General features: G+C 34.8%; 1 protein-coding gene across 5 annotated transcripts in view; it reads left to right on the top strand.

Annotated features, from left to right (window-relative positions):
• Nucleotides 1-23,856, top strand: part of CNTN5 (contactin 5) — a 603,192-nt gene that overhangs the window by 475,907 nt on the left and 103,429 nt on the right. For all 5 annotated transcript variants that reach the window (XR_005628589.1, XM_039718730.1, XM_039718731.1 and 2 more), the window contains 3 exons: nucleotides 3,986-4,122; nucleotides 5,733-5,862; nucleotides 8,027-8,177. Coding sequence is in view for 4 of the 5 variants with exons in the window: in XM_039718730.1 (XP_039574664.1) it covers nucleotides 3,986-4,122; nucleotides 5,733-5,862; nucleotides 8,027-8,177 (418 nt within the window). In the remaining variant the exon portion in view is untranslated. The remainder of the gene's footprint in view (nucleotides 1-3,985; nucleotides 4,123-5,732; nucleotides 5,863-8,026; nucleotides 8,178-23,856) is intronic.

The raw sequence follows: 23,856 nt of genomic DNA, 5'->3' as shown, positions 1-23,856 counted from the left end.
TTTGGCTGCTTTTCTTTTGGCTGTATCAGTTCCCTCGTCCTGCACAAAGCAGTGCCTTCCTGGCAGCTGGAGGGAAGGCTTGCCATAACACAAGAGTGGAACAAGCATCTGACAGCAGAAATATTCTGTAATGCAGTGTAACTGACCATACTGATTTTAAAATCTATTTTAATTACTTCACTATAAAAACTGAACAGGAAAAAAATCCACTCTTGCCACCACAGGTTAGTTCCACACAGTAAAATTGGCAAGAGAAGAGATTTTGTAGTAAAAAAAGCAAATTAGTTTTAAATTTTCTATCTTGATTTTCTCACTTAACTTTCTTAATATGCTTCTCCTACTTTACTCTTCCCAATTAATCTCATTTACAGGAAAATAATTTTTTCAGCCCAAACTCTGTATTTATTCACATTTTAGGACATTATTTTAAATCATTTGTCTACATAAAATTTTGTGCTTATTTTGTCTCAGACAAAAAAAATGTTTAAAATTTTGAGCAATAATCTAAATTTTTGCACCTTAATTTCATTTTGCATAGAGGATTTAAAAATTGGCCTGTAAGATTGCAGATTTATTGCCAATTTATATTTGCAAAACATTCTGACATCCTTGAATAAACAGGTGAAGAAATGCAGCATAAAATAAATTATGGATTGGATGTTGATTTAAAAATCTCAGAAACACTGTATAGAGCTCTGGCACAGCACCCATAAAGACTACTGAACACTAAAATGCATCCTTCTCTTCTCACAGTCAACCCAAAACTCTTCACTGGACAGATGAAAAAACAGGAAGATGGCTTTTTTTTCCCAAGAAGAGTGTTTCATTTATGAGGAAAAAAAAAAATAAAGAAGGACTTGTTAAATTTGAAATCTGGCTAAGTTTTCTAATTAAAAGAAAGTGTGATTATGGAATTAAGTTGTTTTTTTCTTTTTTACATACACATATATCAGGGTTATGTTAAGATTCTTTTGTTTAAAAAAAATCCCAAAAATGGTACATTGAGTAAGAGGTTGCACATTCAGTGAAATGCTTCAACTTTAAAAGTACTGATAGGATTTTAGAACAAGGGTTAAGATTTTATGGGGAGTGACCCTTGCTAACAAGCAGAGAGGGAATTCTCTGTGATAAAGTAAGGAGTACATGGAGAGAGAAATAGAAGCCAAAAAGTGATGAACAGCATTTCTCTCAATCATGCTTTTAGCTCTATTCCAGCTACAACAACCTATTACTTTGCTACTTTATTCTCAAAGGGGTGGGAATCTTGCCTTCACTGACAGCAAGTTCAACAGCTTGAAAAATGTGACTCCAAAGGCCACTTAGGCTATGAGGAGAAAATTTAGAGTAGAAATACCTCAACTAATGGAAAAAGGTTGTTCTGACCAATTGGTCATACCACTGTGATTTGCAAGTTTGTAATTTCAGAAGAAACCCTGTGGCACAATTTTTTTACCCAGACAGTCACAGACAAAGGGTAGGGAAAAGCAGTTCTGAAGAGGAAAAGTCTGCAGCCAGGCTTGGAGCAGCTTTGTTTCAGTGTAAAAACGTGCATACCCTTTTCTGGACACTCTGGTTCATGATGAGTTCAAATTCAACATAGAAATGGGAGATTATATATGTTTTGGGTCAAACAGTAAAATTTACAATAAAGCAAAATAATGAAAATAAGAAAATATAAATAGGAACAGCTTAGCTCCTCTTTCAAACTGCATGACTTTATGGTACCACTGGCTGTCTTTTATTACTTTTTGCTACACATTTAACTGTCTCATCTTCCACAATCATATTAATGTAGTTAGTTTCAAGGGAAACTAATTATTCTCAGCATGATTCCTTTGCATATTGAAGCACTTAAAATGAGAACAGCAACTATACAATGCAACTAAATTATATTTTTAGGACAACAGAGAGCAAATAAACAGGAACTCCCAAAACCTGTTTCTTTCTGCAGACTTTTGTGGGACCCTTTATTATAATTTCAGAAAGAAGAAATTCAGCACAGCAGAGCACATGTATAGGATTTCATGCATTGCCTTGACTGTAATAAGACAAATAAGGAAGCAGAAGTTTTTTGTCTTGAGTTTGGGAGTGAGGCTGGGTCAATCTCTCTGTTTTTCTCTACCAAAAAGGAAGTGAATGATACTACTTCTAATGTTTTCAGCTTCTGACAAATGTCTGGTCTGGGACTCTGAAGCAGATTATTCCCTGTTTAGGAATGACAGACACCTCATTCACTTTCTTTATCATCCATGCACAGGATGTAAGCTAGAAGCAGTTAGTCACCTGTCATGCCTTTTCATATCTTCTCATGTCTTTGATTGATGACCAGTCAAATGCCAGCTAGATTCAAAGATTTATTTTTAAACTCAATTCCACATGCTTAAGTACATTATCAATTATCTGTCATTTGAAGCAGAGACTTTGTTATGACAGAAATGTGCAGCAGCCTGAATTGCTGCTAGCATAGTCCAGGGTAAGGAAGCAAAAAGGGCCTTTTCATAATATCCACAGATGTTTTATTCAGCCACTCAGTGAGATGTTCAAGTCCCAGCACCCACACACTGGGGGTCTGGCTTTCTCTCTGCAGGGGCTTGGGGGCTGACCCTGGTCTCAGGGCAGTACTAAGATAAAAGGCCAATCGGGGAATGGGGAAGGAGTGGCTCAGGGACCTAGGAATAGGCACAGGAACAGAGGAAGGAGTCAATGTGGTCTAACAGCTTTTTGAGGGAAGCTTCTTGTGTCTCCCTAGACCAGGGAATGCCCCCGCAGGGTCTCCACAGAAATGTTTTGACCTCTATTCACACCACGCAGAATTTTACATCCCTTTAGTAACGTCTTTTAGCTACTTATTCTTTATGATTTGGAAAAACAACAAACAATAAAAAAAACAAACAAAATCCCAAACCAGCATTTGATATCCTTAAGTTGTTGTCATCTATCACCCTCTGTGTTATACAACATGATATGGCTACAATATGAAACCCAAAAGCTGGCTTTTAAGCATACATTTTTATTTCTCCATATCAATGCTTGGTTTCTCACTGAGTCATATAATGTTTTCCAAATTATAAGATCCTACAAACAGCTATCTGATTGACTGCCACATTAAAGTTCTATTCTCTGAAAAACATATTCCTTTTTTTTGATGGAGTTTCTCACTGAGTCATATAATGTTTTCCAAATTATAAGATCCTACAAACAGCTATCTGATTGACTGCCACATTAAAGTTCTACTTCTCTGAAAAACATATTCCTTTTTTTTTGATGGATTATTTCAAGAAAGTTAGGTACTAGTGATCACATATACAGCTATCAACTGTTTGCCTTTAAAAAAAGACTGTTTCAAGATAGATTTACTGTGTATTTTATGCTCCAGGTGGATGATGGAAATCTCATGGGTTTTGTGCTTAACTATGTTGAAAGCATTTTCTCCCTTAAAATATGAATTAAACTTAGGACACTATAACAAAAATATATGCAAATACCTTACCAAATTCCCAATCGCTCCTAGCTAAATAAATAGTGACTTCCTTGTAGCTGAGAAAACTATGTGAAACACAGCCTATGGCAATTAAACTGGTTACCATAATTCAAATATCTTGGGTCTAGTGAATCATTAAATGTTCTATTGTGACTAGCAAACATTTGTCTTAACTTCAGGAATAATGAACCCAACAATATATAGTACTACAATTTAATCCATTGGACTTTATTACATCAGGCAGGTTTCAATTCTTGGTCATGTTACTTTTCACTACCTGGTACCATTACAACACTTCCTTTAAAGTTCGGAGTTTGTTAATTTTATTCCTGTCTCTTTTAATTTGGACCTCTTTTTTTTTTGTGTGTGTTTTTTTTTCTGAGAGGAAAATAAGTCTTTTTTTGAAGATCATTAATTCAAGCTTTTGAATTTATTATGTTTTTGCACATCAGCTGGACACCAGTTTATAATCTTTGAGTCTAACATAGCAAATTTTCCTTGCAGCCTACCCACACTGGGTGGAGAAGCTCAATGATACCCAACTAGACAGTGGAGATCAGCTCCGATGGGAATGCAAAGCCACAGGAAAGCCAAGGCCCACTTATCGCTGGCTGAAAAATGGAGCTCCTCTCTGGCCACAGGTACACTGGACAAGGAGTCACCTCTATGTTGGATGATTCTCCTTTCATTCAGATAAAGTCAGTTAAAGAAAATACTGAAAAGTTCCTCAGAAATTACAATTTGGTTAACACAAAAAGTAGGATGACCATTACATTTTCAACTCAATCTCTTCTCTGCAAGTAAGAGAACTTATCATGAAGACCATTAAAATGGTTCGTGTAAGACTCCTAGAATATGAAGTGTTTCACTGCAATCACCTGATATATTTTAGAATTAGACATAAATAAAATTATTTTTTTCTTTTACAAGACCACTGATGGTATGGTCTGTCTTATTTCCAACCTGATATATTTTAGAATTAGACATAAATAAAATTATTTTTTCTTTTACAAGACCACTGATGGCATGGGCCGTCTTATTTCTGTTTCTCTCACTGCATCACCAAAGAATCATCCTACATCATGTGGGGTTTTTTACCTAATACCTTTAATTTTATACTCTCAAATTATTTGGAGTAATGAAAAGTTTTGTAAATTTACTTAATCTATTTTTCCAGATTAAAATAAAGTTAGCTGTTTGATTCTGAGAGAAAATGTCTATATTTGCAAATGAACTCACAGAATGGATTTATGAATATAAAAGATGTAATGTCTTCCTTTCCAGCAAATGTCCCTTCTATCTATCTGGGAACATCAACCAATTATGCAAACAACCAGAAAGGAAACATAAAAACAGTTTACTTTTGAAGCTGTGAGGCATTGAAAATAAGGTTACTCTATTCATTTCTGCCTTTTTAGATGGAACTATTAGTGCTGAAATTGAAGCAATTTAAATATCTCTATTTTTTGGTTCTCTGATTTTCCAAACCATTAGTTTCTCCAGGCTCTGAAATTTCAAATTGTATTTTTCTTTGAGCTGGGTGAGAGCTTACAACAAAGTGAATTTTTTAGCACAGTTTCCTCTGCATTCCCAAATAATTTATGCCTTATCAATTTTAATTTACAACAACTGTTATAATGAATCTTAGAGTTGTTTTATAGTAGTTCAAATTATTCATATTATAGATTCATTAAATACTCCCTTCCACAAACAGTTATTGATGTCCCTTCTCTTCCAGTTGTGGTAATTATTTTCTGCTAGTGGATCTTTCAAATTAGAAATTTGTACTAAGGATTAAAGCAATTGGACCTGTTAATTCTTACTTATGCAAGCAATCCTTCATGTATCTCTTTTTATGAAAACAGCACCATGACTGAGACCAAAAATTTGTCATATATTTGAAGATCATCAGATATATTACATCCATAAATTATTTCTTGGCTCCTTAATGTTCCCAGGATGAGCTGCTTTTTAAAAATTATGTAAGCGTAACAGCAAACAAACATACAAACAGAAAAAAGGAAGCACTGAATACAATTAATTTATCTGAAAATATTTACTGTCAAATATTTTTTTACTTTTTGTTCTTGTAATTCCTTGTATAACAAGATACAGATAAGCACAAGGAAACTTGTTGCTCAGTTTTATTTTAGGTTTTTATGTCGCTTCAACTTAAGCTAATAATAAAAAGCAATTTTCCAGCACCTTTTTGCTTTTATAAAATAATTTCTTTTTTTAAATTCTATTACAGAGCAGGATTGAGATGATTAGCGGTGTTTTGATGATCCATAGTGTGAATGTCTCAGATGCTGGAATGTATCAGTGCTTAGCAGAAAATAAGTATGGTACAATTTATGCCAGTGCTGAGCTGAAGATTTTAGGTGAGTATTTGGAAAAGAATAAGCTGTTTCTTTCTCCCCTTTTGAGAATTCATTCTTTTCTCAGACTGTTATGACAAGAAACAGCTTTTGCCAGTCCAAACAACAGAGCAGATAAAAGTGGTTTCTTGTCATTCTTGTTACTTATGTATGGGTGACTCCTTTGCTACCTCAGAGAACACTGGACCTTCTGTTAACCAAAATTTTTCATTCATATATAACTGACTCAGTAACATTTTGTGAATATTTCTCATATAAGGCTATTCTGGTTCAAATAAATTGAAAAATATTTTTTATCCTATCAAACATATGTGCAGGAGATTAAATTTAGAGGAAACAAATATATTTTAATCTCTGCTAAAAATAAATTTTTGTTTCTAATTTGACCATTATTCAAAGGTAATTAAGGTAATTGAAAGGTCATTCAAAGGTACATGATCTTAATATCCAAAAACTTCTTATTAAATCACCAAAACTAATTGAATAATATAAAATACGTACTTGGGTGAATATCCTCCACAGAAAAGCAAATACACTACATAGTGTTACCTGGATATAAGATACATATGTCATTATCCAAAAGCTGAAGCAGGTAGGTAATGAAGAAAAACTTGAAGAGCTTTTGGACACTCTAATTTCCCTTAAAGCAAAGTGTAGGAACATGCAATGGAACAATAGTGATAAGTGCCCTGCCAGAGGATTAAGTGAGACAGCCTTGTAAGGTCATTTTCATTCTGGTATGATGCAGCAGGAAGAAAGTTGTCCACCAAAGTGGTCTAATGGCCATATCAGAGATTAGATCTGCACATGAGAATCATTCCTTTAAACTCCCAGTTAAGTGAGCAACAAAGCTATAATTGCAGAAATATACTGTTTCAGCTAACATTTGGCTCTTTCGGTAAATAACCTTCCTAGGACATTTCAGCTATTTCCTAGCAGGCCAACATTAAAATTTCATTGATAAGTTATAAAACAATTTCTTTATAGTCATAAAGTTAAAAGCCAAGGCCAGTAAATCTTCTCTTTTCATGCCTTTTTTTTTTGGTCATTTGTGATTCTTTCAGCAAACTTATTAGCTACAGCATTCTTTGGCTCCGTTTTTTGTATGTATTACAAAATAGATATACCTAGGATGTCAGGTACTGGCAGACTTTCTTTGATGTTATTTAATATCAGAAATAGACCCTGTATATTGCTGCAGTAAAAATTAGCTTTTCATCCTCTCACTTGTAAGATTGTACCCATGTTAAATTTTAACCATAATATTGTATTAAAGAAGCAGTTGTGTTAATTTGCTGTCTTACCAAAGGGAAAAGAACAGAATAAATTGTCCATATAAATATCTCTGGTATGAGGATTAACCAAAAAAAAGGTAGGAAAATCCTACATATTTGACACAGAGAAGTCCTGATGTAGCTGAGGTGTAAGGTGTGCCTGAGGTAAGGTATAGCTGAGATAGGGGCCTTTGACTTTACAAAAGTAGCTCAAGAAAAACACTAGCAAACACTTGAGAGCTAATGTCCTTTCTTGGTGTGAAATTACAGTCATTATTGTCATTTTTAAATGCATTTATTAGCTTAGCTTTTGTTTGTAAACAATGGGATTTCTTAAAAAGTGAAATAGTAAGGACAAGACATGGTTAAATATCTTCTATTTGAAAGTTCTCATATTGGAATTCCCAGTATTCAGACAAATATAAGAAGTGAGAGCAATAAACTTTCCATAACGGTAATATTTTTTGTAAGCATTAACTCTGGAGAGTGCATTTCAGATTGTTGTGGAATTAAAACTTTCTTTCATTTTGAACTATTTACCTCTAACACGTTCTTGACTTTAAAAAAAAGAAATTATGGTAAAAGTGTAGCTAAAACAATTTCATTATTTAATTTCTGAAGTTGTTTGATTTCACAAGTAGTTTTACTCTATAACCTGCTGATGTGAAAGATTTCTCATTTATCTGTAGCTGGATTAATTTATAGACCTACCATGTAATCCTGGCTGATTTTAAACATTTTGTAAAATTTCAACTCTGACACAATAATTTCACAGAGAGAGATTGAGATTCTATTCCCAAAACCAAATATATTTCTCTAATCTTCTATAACAACGCAATGAAACAGAAGGCTCTGATTGCTCTCTGTAGAGTTAACATACTTCTTTTTAACAGCTTCAGCTCCCACTTTCCCACTCAATCAAATGAGGAAAACAATAATTGTCACAAAAGGCCAAGAAGTTGTCATTGAGTGCAAGCCAGAAGCCTCTCCAAAGCCAACTATCACGTGGAAGAAAGGCGACAAAGTGTTGAGGGAGAATAAGAGGTCAGAAGTCTGTTCGGTAAACTAAAATTGTGTTTGCATGTTGGATTCTGTGATATGATATGAAAATACAGCAAGTGACAAGAACATGCTGAACATTAGCCTGGGTATGGCATAATTATTTTGTCAGGCTCATTTGTTTGACAGTAGTGACTTTATAGTTCCCCACAATATTGAAATGAAAAATCATAACATTGTTCAGAGATGCAGAGAGATGAAAAGGTGTTGTTTGTGGGGTTTTGTCTCTATTTTCTGTTATTAATTTCAAAAACCTTTCAATTATTCTGTAGAGGTACTACAAATGTAGTGTATGAAAGAATCAAAAGCATAAAGGCTGAAATATTCAGGAAGACATAAAATGTGCTTATTCATTTGAAATAATTTTAATAAGGCAGATTTACAGATTGATCACAATGGAAGTCTATGTAAGAATAGCATTAAAATTATTCAGAGAAAGAAAATATAATTCCATTATAGGATTTAATTATACTGGTGATTTCTGTACTCAGTGGCACATCTGTTTAACAGATTATGCTTGATTAAATAAGTTCTGTCAAGCTTTGTATGGTAAAAGTAGTTTAAGCACTGCAGGTTAAATGCTAGATGTAATTGCACTTTACAAGATTGCTTATCTGTACATTAGAATAGTTTTGCTACTCTGCACATGGTCTTTAAGTACAAAGAGCAATCTTTTCCTCTTTCTGGTAATTTGGTATGTGAATGAAGTCATTTAAAATTACTTGTGTAGCAATCAGAAAGATAAAATCAAGCCCCACCTCCCTTTTGTTGAATTTTTACAACACTGAGAGAAGCAGTAGAGTGCATCTGTCCTCATTAGCTGCCAAATCTATTTTGTTCAAGTTTGCTGTATTTTCATCTCATGATATTTGTTTTGTAAGAAGGAAAAATGGCTAACTTCTTGTACCATATAGAATTTTTTTTGTTGAGGGGGAGAGAGCAAAACAGCATTATATACATTTTACTAACAGGAGTGAGTTGCATCGTTTGTATTGACAATATGACAGATTCATATTACAAAGAGGCTGAAAATATCAAATATTGTGACACTGATGTCTCTATGCTCTACCTACACAGTTGATAGTTTTACTACATGACCTTTTCCTCTCATCTCCACAAAACTCACTATAGTTTCTCTGATCACCACATGTAAATCACATTTTAATCTAAGACCAGTAAAGCATTTTAGTAATTACTTTATGTCTGTCCAAACACAGCCCAACTCTGAAGTTAAAATCTTACTAAAATAGATCTGGAGTTTCATTTTTTGGTATTTGTAATTTTTGATACTTGCTTGTTTTGACAGAGGCTGGAACAGAAAATTATGAAACATGGAAAGTTAAAAGCTGGTTGAACCATTTCATATAAAAAGAAGAGGGTTGCATTCAACCTAATTTTTTAGGCAACAGTTTTCCTGCATCTGCTGTTTATAGAGGGGTGAGCATGAGAGGAATATAATTTTCAAGGGAATTCAGTTCTGCTCTATAGAGTATACTTTAAACAAAAATAATAGTCTCTGTAAGAGAAAGTGAGGAAGCCTACTATGATTTGTGAAAGGAAGTGTAAATCAATGAAGACAATATGTGTGTTTCCATGCTTTGGGCAATCTGAGAAGGAAGGAACTGTATTAAACATTTTAAAAAGGAATAAACTAACATTGTAAACATATCAGTGTGCTTTAAAAATGGGCTTTCTTCATTGTCTGTTGATAAAAATCCCAGAAAAAAAATAGGAACTGTCATCTGATGAGTTTGCATGAACTGTTAAGTCCTTTGAAATTAAAAAATAACAATTAATTTTAAAAATAGCAAAAAAATAGCAACATTCTGGTTAAGTAATAAGGACAAGAATAGAACAGCATGATATATTTTCTTCTTTTCTGTCACAGTTTTTTTTCTGTTCTAAAGTGTGGGTATCGAGTGTACATTGTGTTTAAGTTTTGTGAAGTCTGTGACCCCAGAAAAGGAATCTGATCCTTTTAGCAGCATCAATAAAAGACAGACCTTCCCCTCCACAGCAAAGAAAAAGTTTCACTTGAACAGTGGGTCTGCTATTATTTATTCCATGCATCTGAGAAGGAAGGAACTGTATTAAACATTTTAAAAAGGAATAAACTAACATTGTAAACATACCAGTATGCTTTAAAAATGGGCTTTCTTCATTGTCTGTTGATAAAAATCCCAGAAAAAAAATAGGAACTGTCATCTGATGAGTTTGCATGAACTGTTAAGTCCTTCGAAATTAAAAAATAACAATTAATTTTTAAAATACCAAAAAAAAAAAAAAAAAAAGCAACATTCTGGTTAAGTAATAAGGAAGGACAAGAATAGAACAGCATAATATATTTTCTTTTTTTCTGTTCTAAAGTGTGGGTATCAAGTGTACATTGTGTTTAAGTTTTGTGAAGTCTGTGACCCCAGAAAAAGATTCTGATCCTTTTAGCAGCATCAGTAAAAGAGAAACCTTCCCCTCCACAGCAAAGAAAATATTTCACTTGAACAGTGGGCCTGCTATTATCTATTCCATGTCTTCCAAACCCTGTTGCCCCTTAGGTGTTTTTTATACAACAAAAGCTGGTTGACAGAAATACCTCTAGCAATGTTTCCATAGGTAACTGGAGAGAAGGCTGATTGTTCCTGTGGGACTCATGGCTGGGTACAGTCCTCACTGCAGTCAGACCTTGACTTAAGCTCCTGGAATTTAATGCAGGCTGAAAGCCTCAAATGTTTCAGATTCATTGGAAAGCCATGCACTTGGGAACATAACTGTGGAAAGCCTTCATTAGCTTCATTTCTTGGTCTCTTTTACCTTCGAACAAATTATCCAGTTCAAGGCCTTCGAATTCATAGTATAGCCCTGATAGGCTTGATCCCCAGAAATCATTTTGAGCAGCCAGGTAATTTGATTCCTCTTGGAAAGCATCTGCATATTGTAGCAGGGTTTTTCAGTTGAGTTCCAAATTAGTGGCAAGTCTATGAGATAGGTCCTAAAAAATTAGGATATTCAGTTATATCAGGTATTATATGTCAGTTATTTGCTCATAAAAAGCATGGCTCCAAGTTTTACAATCTCAAAATATATTAAATCTGATTAAATTATTCCTATAAAAATATAGGTATTTAATAAAGTTTCTGAAGTGTTTACAATTCATTCTATTAACCAGAGATAAAGATCTAAAATTGATGCAAAAGAAGTTAAATAAAATATATGATATTGGAGATCTTTTATGCAGAAAACTAGAACTTCCAGAGATCAAGCCATAGTCTGAGAAGCTTACTGATACAAGACATTTGATGATCAGCATTTGAATGGAATTCAAGTCTCTTTCATATATCATTATCTCAGTGGGTCATTAACACATTCAATCAAAGACAATTTCATCTGTAATTTCACCTAACAGTTAAAGGAAGGGAATTGTTATACTACTATTTTGGAATTAAAATGCAGCTGAGCACAACACCAATGTCAGTGGTGTAGATATAAAACATATTTAAACTGCATATTTTCATTAATCATCTCACAATAATTGCAATTCGTGGCTATCTTTCCTAATAACTTGTCTCTCTACTCTGTTGTCCCATAGGCTGGTAGATGATTGTGTCTCAGTTATAGCAGGCTATGATAATGTATGCTCTGGTTATTGACTTGAACAATATTTTCATCGATAAGAATTTGTAATAAACTTTGGAATCTTTTTGTTCATAAATAGTTTTGGTTTGATAGGAAATGGGATTATATTGGGATCAAAGTCTGAAAAAAAAGTTCTTGCTTTGAATTTTAGTAAACAGTTTGATTAGAACTTTGCTTTAGAATCTAAATAGGAGGAATTAGATCCTTGGGCAACAGTTTGGTCACCAAAATATATTTTTGTGAAGTTCCTGAAATATTTTAATCAGATACTTCCTAAAGTGTAATCAAACCATCACTTACTACTTTAGCATCGGCTTCTAAACAAGACCAAGACCCAGCCCATTCAGACCATAAAGCCATCCAGAAGCCTCTTCATAATTTAACATTTTTTAACTTACATATCAAACTAAAAAAAAAGGCAACAAAAGAGATGTTTTGTCGACAGTAAATGTTATAATGTACACTAGAATGGAATGGAATTCGGTGTCAGTTGCACCAATATAAATCATGAGTTCTGCTAACAAAGTCAACTATTAAATTCAGGACAACCATTTTTTAAATAATTTTTTCAGTTCCTGTGTTCAGGCATCAGGTATTTTATAATGATTTACAACTGCATCAATTTTTGTGAGTCATTAATCCCTGAGCTATAATCTCTTTTTCTTCACTTTCTTAAAGAAACTTTCTTTTCTTGTCTAGATTTGCCTTGTAGTGGTGATTACAGTTGATGTTTAAACAGATACACCTGGGGAGTCAAAAGTGTTGAAAAGTCTTATAAGTCCTTGTTCATCTGTTTTTGTGCTTTCTCATACAACTAAAATATTCTCCTCATTAAACTTACACTAAATTTTTACTCTAGCTCATTATTTTCATTACATATCCATTAATTATATTTAAAATAAAACTATTTGAAAGCACTCTAGGAATGAAATGTTCTCTTTAGTCCCTATTTTTTCTTTTCTATTAGGACTACCAAGTAATAAAATTGATAATAATAATTTTAAAAAGCACAGTTTAACTAAAACATGTCACTGAAGAAGAAAGCAGAGCTTAACCAACAAATCAGTAACTGAGGGAGGACTTTTCTAGTCCCAAATCTGTCTTGCTTTATTTTATCTTTGTTCTTTTCCTTCTGAAGCTTCTCAAATTATAATGCTTTGTTTATTTTACACCGTAATTTGTGTGCAGATTAATATTTGATCTAAAAAAAATCAAGATATAGGGATGACCTAATACCTATGTATTCATTGGTAACGTAGTTCTGTGTTTATGGATTTTTTACTTGCCATATGACACAGTGGCAAAGTCTAAGCTTTCTCCTTCACCTCACAGAACAAGCTGTGCAGAAAAACATTAACAGTCTCTGAAGGTCAGATTCACCACAGATCACCCAAGAGTGGAACAGTGCCAGTCTCTCTGTGGCCACTCTGTAATTGCTCATATTGATCCACCTGTGTCCCAGATTAATTTTTGCTGAAGACCTAAATACACTGAGCCTTTCTGTGGGGAAAAATAAATGGTAGCAAAACCCCACCTGCCACTTCAAATCAGTCACTTTTCCTATGGTGCAATTAGCTTCCTTTGTTCCCCTTCTGTTTGAAGGAGTTCTTACATAAGATGAGAAAACTTGGTATGTTAAGCAGCAGAGGGAATTTCAGATATTTTGAAAGTAATAGACTGGGTTTCACCAGGACACAAACTTCAACATCTCTATTCTTGCAATACACAGTCACAATGGTAATTTGGTTGATTGCAAGTAGGTAAAAACTCTTTCCTTTTTTTTCTGAATAATATAAAAGAATTACAGAGCAGCAGTAAGTGGCACAGAACTCTGGTTAGCACCTGATCCACTCCCAGGATCAGAGCAGTGTGAGCTAGAGCAGATTGCTTAAGGTCACGTCTAGTCAAGTTCTGAGTAACTCCAAGGAGGGAAATTTGTTCCTACTAGAGTTAAGCACCCCTACAGTAAAACAAAACAAAATACCAAACCAAAAAAATACAAACACAAACAAACAAAACCATTTTAATATTTAAATGGAATTGATGTTTACATGGAATTGCATGTGTTTCAGTTTGTGCCCATTGTCTCTGTCCTGTCACAAAATACCACTGAGAAGCATCTAACTGCATCTGCTTATTTCATCTCTTCAGAGTGTGTGCATCAGTTGATCAGCGCCTTTAACAGCTGGGAGGCTCTGATCTGTAATAAATATGGCCATATAATGAATTTCTATCAATGCTTCTTCCATGACACATGAAATTCTCCATTCAGATCCGTGCCAAACCTGCCTGGCCACCAAAACTCATAAAATGGAGATGTCACTTCCCCATACAAAACCTTCCCAGAGTGTATTGCCATGTTGCAAAGTTACTCTCTGCTTGCTATATTCTTCAATTACTGTCTGCCTGCCCTGAGGTAGTTGGGACGGATTTGCAGCTATGGTGAAGCCTGTAAAGGCTGTACATTGAACAACAAAATACTAGATATTAATAGTAAGTGCTCTGACAGTTGTTCCCTTATTACAAATAAAATCAGTGGATACTGAAAATAGGGCGATATGGATATTTGTGAATTTACTGGACATTAAAAATATGGAGAATTATTTATAAGAAAACTTTGTCTTCTGTGGGTAAATTGCAAGCCATACATTGACCTGTGAAGAACAGAACACTAAACCATGCTCATTAGGTGAGAATCATCTTCCATAGGTACTAAATTTAGAATAAAGACACTGGAGGGGACAAAGTGTTCAAGCTGCATATAACAATACATGAGGGAGTGAATTGAGGCTGCTGAAGTTCCACCTTGAACTAAGCTTGCTTTATTTTGCTTTCTTTCAGTTATGTTTCCCTAACATTCAGCAAACGTAAAAGAAGTCAGAGAAAAGGAAGAGAAGAAAGAGATCTTTTACAGGGACATTAAATTCCAAATGTGAATATTATACAAAGACACAGGGAAATCTGATGCAATTGCTTTTTACCTACCTTCAAGTCAATGCTGAAATCTTTGAATGACAGAAGTATCTGTCCTGTATGCCTAGATATTTCATCTGTCCAACTTTGCTATGTAATTAGTGGAAACACATAGAGCACTTAAATCTAAAAATATCATCATTCAAAACCTTAGAAACAGACATTTTTATAGTCTTCTGGTCTCTCAAACACCTTCATTTTCAGTTTTGACAAGTTCTTATTACAGTTTTTCTCTTCATTCTACTATATTTAAGGATCTGTTAGTGTTTCCATTCTAAGTTCCTATTTTAATAGCTTTTAAGCTTAATTATGATGGAAAAAATCCAAGAAGAAAAAGAAGGGTGTTTCAGAGCAGCAGCAAGGAAAATATTGAGTTTGTAGGCAAAATCTGTATTCAGTTTTGTAAAGTGCTTTTGTTTGTTATGCTTTTGAATATGAACATGTAGCATAGGTATATATTATCAGTTTTCTTCATAATCATGGAGGCAGCTTTCCAAAAGAATTCCAGTTCCATCTAACTGGGATTTGCATCATTTGTTTGAACTGAAAACTATGGACTGTGAAGGCAAAAGAAGATGTATATGTAAAATGGATAGAAAATTATTCTGAATCACATTTTTCTGTTTGTCTATTGGTCCCTGAATTGCACCAGGCTCAATTTGTTCTTGGCACAAGCTTTCTTCTATTTGTGCTATCAGGCACACAGACAGCAAAGTAGCTCAACCTATTACCATTTCAGTTTTTCATAAGAAAAGAACACCCTTTATTTCCTCATAGTAATGAACTATGTAGAGTTAATCCAAATACAAGGGCAATTTGTTAAGCAGTTTCAAGATTTTACTCTGTGCTCCTATTTAAATTTCTAAAGAAAATTACTATTTGCAAGTTTTAATTAGTTTAACAAATGACATTTTCCATAGAATACCAAAAAATTCATCTTTTGTATCCAAGCAAATTATTACCTATGAGATCCCACATGACTTCTCTGAACTGTCTTCCCATGAGTGATATTCAAGACAATTTGTTTGATTATTTGTCCTTAATTCACTTCTTCATATACAGTCCTTCATATACAGCTGTGTAGGCACTCACTGACTCTTTTTAGGAAAATGTCTTGATTCAAATCAAAAGTATATGTTTAGGTAACAGTGCATTGAAGTCTACATTTTAGAAATACATTCTCTTCTTCACACATTGGCTTGATATTTGAAGTGTTCCACTGCATCTTACAAAGTTTCGATTCAAACAGGATTTATTTGTGTGAAAATAGATACACAGTTCCCTACAATAACCCTGCTGCCACCCAGCTGCTTTGGCAGATTACATAATTACTGTTTAATATCTATCAGGCACATGTGGGTGTTCTGGACCTCTTCAGGAACCTACAGATTAGACAGTAATACTTGAGGATGTGAGTTCCACTCTGTGGGATCTTGCTTTTTAGTATTTCCATGAAATGGCATTTCCCTTTTCTTGACTCAGTTACTGAACTGTAAGTATCCTATATATAGTCCATAGCCCTAATTAATAGAAAAAGTGGAAAAGCTCAACCATTTTAAGTGCTGACAACACAAGATATTTGATCTTCTGTCTGTCTTGAATATCTGCTGCCAGCTAATTATCATTTGAGCAAAAAGTTAATGAATTTTGATTTTAACTATGATTCATGTCTCTGTTGTTGTTATAAATGGCTGCTTGTTTGTTCACTACACAGGTATTATATGACAAGTCATCAGTGGCCTAAAGGTTTTTCTTTGCTTAAGGCTCTTCAAACTGACTTTCAGCATCATTTGCCCTTAAAAGAAATTTCATCTAAAAGTCTTGGGAATATAAACACTTAAATTCATGCTACCAACTCATCCACAGATTCCCAGGGGGAAATTTAATTAACAAAAATAGTGAAGAAAGAAAATACTCAGGACATTAAGAAAGAGGAGCTTCACGACAGAAACTCTAATCTTCCTGAGAGAGTTCTGCAAGTCACTTCTTTTCAATTTTTGCATAAATCATGGTCTAATTTATCTGTGGCAGGCTCATAATGGGAGTTAGAGAGCTGGTTATAAAGTAGAAAAGGGAAACAATGATAACCTTGACTAAACAGTAAAAACAAATGGCAAGATCATCCCTTGACAAAAGGAGTCAGTTCCAAACTAGCATTGTTTTACTAAATGAGCGTATTACATGAGTTTATAGAGCATTAATGATTTGGCCACACTCCTAAACAACTCTCAGTCTTCAGGAAGGATTGGAGTGATAAATCATGGACTGGGAGAGGTGCTCACAGCAGAGTCCAGGACAGCACATACACCCAGGATCTCATTTTTCTGCCTATACATGCTCTGCACCACTTAGGACAGATGATTTACCCACAGAAGTAAATGAAAAGATGCCTTGTAATCCCAGCTGGGATTTCAATGGGATGCAATCAGCTGAGCTATTCAGCAGTTAGTCCCTGGCTGGATTTTAGCCTCCCTCAAGCAGCTGCCCATGTGGTCCCTAATAATTTTAGGACTTTCAGCAAGGCCTGCTCACTGAATGTTGCCACCGTGTTGTAAAGGCTAACATCATTGAATGGATGAAAGCATTTCTGTGATAGCCAACTTCACTGTGTGGGGTGAATATGCCCATTTACTTTCCTGATGGAGAAATAATCCTTATATAAATGGTACAGCACATGGGAGCGTCACCTCAGCCAGAGTCTCTGGGCATTTTCACTGAATTAGTCAGAAGAAAAGTAATAATTTCTATGGCTCAGTGACATGTAACCATAGAACTATAAACTGTTTCAAGGCTCCAGGAATCAAGTAAATTTTTAAATTAGAAAGAAGCAGAATGTGAAAGAAGCTCCCAAGGCATTGTGGGAAAGTTGTAACACGAATCCAGATATTTTGGATAGAAAAATTCTGTCAGACTCTAGAATATAGGCATGTATTTCAATAATATATTTTAACTTATAGCACATATGGCATTTTGAGTGATATTTAATATTTTTTAAATCTACCAGTCAGCATCCATGATCTGTGTGGAGGCTACAAAGATCTTCTAAACATGGATTGTCAGAATTCATTTTGCATTGGAAAACCTCCTTTACAGGGAATATTCTTCCTTATCTCTCATAAATCCAAAATAATTAGGGTGGCTTTTCAACAAATTATCATATATTGCATCTAGATTTTATGGCTTTTGTAGCTATATTGTAAAATTTATTGTGACATTTCAAAATTAAAAGGAATTTTTGATGCCTTTGGCATCTTCTCTCACATTATGTTCTGACACTCTCCAGTCTTTCAGACTCAAAAATCATTGGACTCTCAGTATCTACATGCTAACTGGTCCCAGAGAAGGAGAATAAGTCTATGTATATTTTTTAAAAATTAGATATATTTTGCAGAAAATTAAATTTTGTGCAGAAACTTTAATAAATGATTCATTATTTAGAAAAAAAAAGTATGGTGGAAACTGGCTTTCTGATGGCATTAGTAAAAAAAAATAATGGCATTAGTAAAAAAAAATAATTACAGTAATCTAGAAAACAATGATGCAAGTAATCCACATAGTCATGATAGAAGATAATGACTCTTTCAAGATTAACAATCTTCAGGTCTCTGCCTAACTTTATGAACACATTTCAATCCATAAATGACCATAAATTTACCATCCAATCAGCACTCTCACTGGTGTATTTCTAAGCAATATATAGCAATGAAACTATATATTATCCAGCAAAAAGACACTCTAGGTCAGAACAAGAGATATCTGCCCTGTTTCAATTTTGCATAATTTCAGTTACTGTAGAACCTCAGTCACTGCTGTTGTCAGGGCTCAGATTTGCTTCACTGTGAAACATAGACAGCATATTTCCTCATGAAAATTTTATGTCATTTTATCTATAAAGAACATCAAAATATTAAATTTTTTTAAGTAATATGAAAATCAGTATCACAAATCATTTTCACACTTTTACTCATCACAGGTTTCATTCCTTGTCTTTTAACAATATCAGTCTCATGCTCTCATTTAGACAAGAGGTTAATTTAAAAAAATTTTAAATGTAATGTTTCTCCCTAGTAAATCATAGCCAGTAGGCGATAATTTGACAATATTTATGAAAAACCACATGAGTGATCTATCACTGCTTTTAAGTTGTAAATTCACTTACCACTGGGAAAGACACTATCTCTAATAAGATCTAGTTGCGTATAACATGAATTTCACAATGGCATATTACCAGTATCAGTGAAAATCAAATTACTCTGATATTAGTGACTTCCATGTAAGTAGATTTTCTACATATATATCTGAGATTTCTGCATTGTCATTTTTCTTTTCAATGGCTGTATACAGCTACTCTCTGAACACCAAATAAATGAAAGTCACAGGGAAAACAATCATAAATGTAATGGACGCAGGAAGCTTAAAAATATACTGAGGCTTCTTTTTAGTAGACTAGCCTTGAAAAAGAAAAATGTTCTAGCAAAGCAAGCAGTTGAGTCATTTGATATTTGTGAAGGCTTTTAATGAACGCTCTTTAACCTTGTCCTTCCTTTCCACTTTCCTCTAGATAAATCCTTTTATAAATTATTTCTCCAGTTTCTGGTTTTCAAATTTAACAAGAGCTTCTAAGTTAATTAATACTCCATTTGTATCCAATTATTAAAAAATATTTAGTAAAATTAGCACCAACATTAATATCTGTAGCACTTCACTGGACCTAATACACTATTATGCTTCTTTTTCTCTTGCCACAGAGGCCTGTCATTTGTATGTGTGCTTACCTATGTTCACAGCAGATACAATAAGCCTATGGGTGAGAAATGTATCATTTACATTTCACCGAAGCGTCACTAAATTAACTGTGCTGAATTCATTGAAACATATTTAAAGCATTTTAAATTTGGAGTTTTTGGATAAAAACTCAGGAAGCTGTATGAGAAAAGTTTGTTATTTTCGTATGTGTGTGTGCCTTAAGGTCACATTGAACTAATTTCCCTCATTGCATAGTATGAAAAGTGATGATATGGTATTACACCCATGTAAAAATGTGATACTTGTCATAGAAGTATGGTTATCTTGGAATCAGAAGAGGCACAACCTGAAGCTGCTAAGTATTTGATGTAGCTTCCACAAACTTTCCAGTTTTACAAAGTTTTCAAACCATTGAGCAGAATGATCTTTCATGACCCCTTTTTTTGTTATTTTTGTAGGAGTGACCTCTTTCAATGTTCTCAGATCTATGCATTACTTATTCTTTGACATGAACAACAATCACTGTTCAATGGAATCTCTCAGACTTTTGTCTGTGACTGTTTATTAATCTCATATTTTTACCCTGGTATTTTTGCAATTTCATACATTTTTCACTTTCATCTTCAAAAATTTTCTCAACTCTTCAATATGTACTGCAGCTACATAACCCCAAGAACATCCGCTGGTGTAGTTCATTTGTCACTACGAAGCCAAGTGACATGCACTAAGTAGTATTTGTTTTCCTTTTTTTTAAGAAACCCTTCTTCCCATGGAATATTAAGTCTTCATGGTTTTTAGCTTAGAACTGAAAAGGTTTTCTGTAGCTTTTCTGTAGATCTGTAGGTTTTTTGCAAAGTTATCATTATCCAAAAATTAATCAGTATTTCTTTTTTGTCTAGCAAAAATTTAGACAGTTCTCCTCACACTAAATATTGCAAAAAATAGGTTCCAAATTAGAAAGAGCCCAAATAAGCCTACAAATAGTCTATTTTGATAATCCTTTATCCTTCCTATCTTCAGAAATGAACATTGTTGTGGCTTAACCCCAGCCAGCAGCCCCATGCAGCCGCTCACTCGCTCCCCCACCATCAGGATCAGGGAGAGAATCATAAGAGTAAAAGCTAGAGAACTGATGGATTGAGGTAAAGACAGTTTAAAAGGGAAAGCAAATCTAAAACAGCCCCATGCCCCATTGCAAATAAAATTATCTCTACACCATTCAAAACCAGCACAATATCTATAAATTGCTTGGACTCACTGACAGCTTCTGTTTTTCTGATGTATTACAACACAACTTTCAAACACTTTTGCTTTTTACTCTTTTATTGTGACCAATTTTTTAAAGCTTCCTTTCTCTGACTCTGGTATATCTTTACTCTGAATGGATCCCACTATCCTTTAGTAACAATCCAAAGTACGAATAATTCACAGTCATCAGTTGAAAGCAAAATGTTTTGGATCTAGTCAGTAAAAAAACCCAAAAACAACATGAGTTTTGTTTGTTTGTTTTTTTCAACTGATATTTATTTTCTTTTTCTTTCTTTTATTTTGTATTGTTCTGTTACATTGCATTGCTCCTGGAAAGCATGACTGTTAAAGGATAAGATAGATTGGATTCAATTTCTGGAAGCCATCTAGTCCAACACTCTATCCAAAACTGAACTGACTGCATCATGTTTCTCAGGAGTTTGTCCAGGCCAGTCTTGAACAGCTCCATGAATGGAGATTCTATAACCTGTCTTGTCAACTTATTACAATATTTGGACACTTTCACAGTGTGTTTGCTTCTTGATATGTTGCCCTGTATTCTAATTTGTATCTGTTATCTCTTAATTTTTGTATCTTCAGTTCCAGATGTCTTTCCTATGCTCTCCAATAGGTAGATATAATCAGAAGAAATGGAAAAAAAAAGAAAATAAATCTATCCTTAACTTCTTTTCTCCAGGTTGAAGAAAAAAACTTCAAATTTTTCCCAGCCTCTGCTCATTTGTTGTGTACTTTCACCCCATGAACATCTTTGTGTATTTCTTCTGGAATGACTCTAGTATGTCAAAGTAATCAGTGTGTCAGATACAGTGTCAAGAGAAAATGGGCCAAATAGAGGGAACCAGTTGCTGCTGTGAACCTTCCAGCTGCCTTTTACTAAAGCTGAAAGAGGTTGGCCTTTTTGCTGCAAGGGCTCATTACTGACTCATGTCCAGCTTGGTGTCAACCAAGATCCTGGGTCTTTCTCTGCAGATCTGCATTTAGCTAGTCATGATAAAGCTCTTCTTTACAGATTTAGCACTTTGTAAAAATACCAAGGTTTGTCTCAGTCTATTTCTCCACCTGCTGAAGTCCATCTGGATGACAATCATGCTCTACAGCATACCTAGCACCCTCTCCATTTGGCATCATTTATGAACTTACTGCATGCAGTCCTTGCCATTGTACATGACGTTGATAGGACCAGTAAATAGCAGCAGCCCCTCTATAGGACTGTAAGGAATGCCAGCAGGTAACCAGCCACCAGGTGGATTTTATATCACTGAGTGCAGACTTCTGCAATAGAGTGTAACCTATTCATTCCACACACCTGCACAAGGCAGGCCCCATCACACAAATGCTTGGCCCAGGATCAGGTGGCCTCGATGCCTTCTCTGATGAGTCTTCCTCATCCTCAGCTGCTCCCAGAGCACTCTGCCTATCCTGAAGTTACAGATCTACAGGAGTAAATGACCTACATGCCAAGATTTAGGAAGACTGCTGCTGCCTGAAATCACACATTTCAAGTCTTCCCCATCTTGAGAGTTACTATCAACTGTTCCTTTGAGTGCAGTTTCTAGCGGACCCTCATTTCTTGTTTCACATAGTCTGGGCTTTTGTCTCTCCAAGGTCTCTGAGAACAGCCTGTCAATCACTTGTCTGCCCTCTCTATGTGCCACAGTCCACATGCACTGCTGCACTAACAACTCCTGGGTCTGTGGCAGTGGCTCTCCAGCCTGACAGGTACATGGGTGCCTCAGCACCAGCCAAAGAGGTGTTCAGGTCAGCTCTTGACAGCAGTCAGCTGAAGACAGAAGCATAGGCTGTCCCTAAGCAGAAAACAAGCTAGAGAAGCTTCCTTTTTGCTGAAAGAAGCAAAAGTCTAGAAGACAGCCCCCACCAATAGCAACCCACCAATAAGTGCAAGAAAAAGCTCTCAAAAGAAGAGGGGAACTGCAGCAGTAACAGCTAGTTCCTATTTGCTGTGCTTTGGGAACTGTGTTTGCCCTATAGATGATTTTTGATTTCCCTTGTGTATTTTCTCAGCTGGGATGGGAACATTTTCTCCACTTATTTTTTTTCTCATAACTTTCCTGGTCACTTCATTTTATGCCCACCTCATACTTATAAAGAAAAGACAAGTTTTAAAAATCAACTTTTCTAATTACCCCATATTATAAATCCAGGATAGACTAAGATTTTGCAATTATTTAATCAGAGGAGAAAAGAAAAAATTATTTTACTGTATGTGAGTGATAGCTCACTTCTAGGGAGGATTAGTAGGTGTGAGTAGGGTAAATGGATCACCTGAAGGTTCAATCTGCAGCAGACAGGTTTGTGCAAGGTAATGGTTGCTCTACGGCAGGCTGAGGGAAGAGCCAAACTTGATTCTGGGACATGAAGACCCTGTTCTGCAGCATCAGTGACATACATCAGCTTGGCTTTCTCTCTTCATAAATGGCATAATTCTCAGTGGCTCACTTCTGGTTGAGATATGGATCCACTTCAACTCTGAAATTGTTTATACTCTAAGCAAATGTTCTAATAAATAAAGTTAAAAGGTATCAACATTGATATACTTTTAATTTACCTTAGACCTTAAGTGCATTCAGGAGAAATTATGCTAAACAATTCAGACTTCATGACTGACATCTCTGTAGCTTCAGACTAATCTCTGACAACCCATCTCCTTGTTTAAGGATTTCTCCTTATTCTCCTTTTTCTGATTTCATGCCTCACTAAGCTCTGAATAATTCCTGTCTCAGAGCAAAATATGCATTAATTTTGCTCTGACAACCTTGTAATGGGAATTCTAATACTTATTACATTTTTTTTTCTAGGTAAGAAAGAAGTAAAAGACCCCTATGATAACATTACCTGAGTTATAGACAAGAGGTGCTGTTTTTCACTGTTATGTGTTTAATGCCAATTAGGAATAAACTGTACTATGTGCTTTACCTCTGGACTGGATACTTTTCAGACGAAAAGTGGTATTTCTGGGGACTTAAAATTCCTAGTACTTTAGGAGCTAAGTTCAGCATTCAGAAAGATACATTAACTGAAGTTTTTA

The sequence above is a fragment of the Passer montanus genome, unplaced genomic scaffold (genome assembly GCF_014805655.1).
Source record: "Passer montanus isolate IOZ18808 unplaced genomic scaffold, ASM1480565v1 scaffold4, whole genome shotgun sequence".
NCBI lineage: Eukaryota > Metazoa > Chordata > Aves > Passeriformes > Passeridae > Passer > Passer montanus.
The sequence above is the reverse complement of the archived record's forward strand: the minus strand, read 5'-3'. Positions and strand labels throughout refer to the sequence as shown.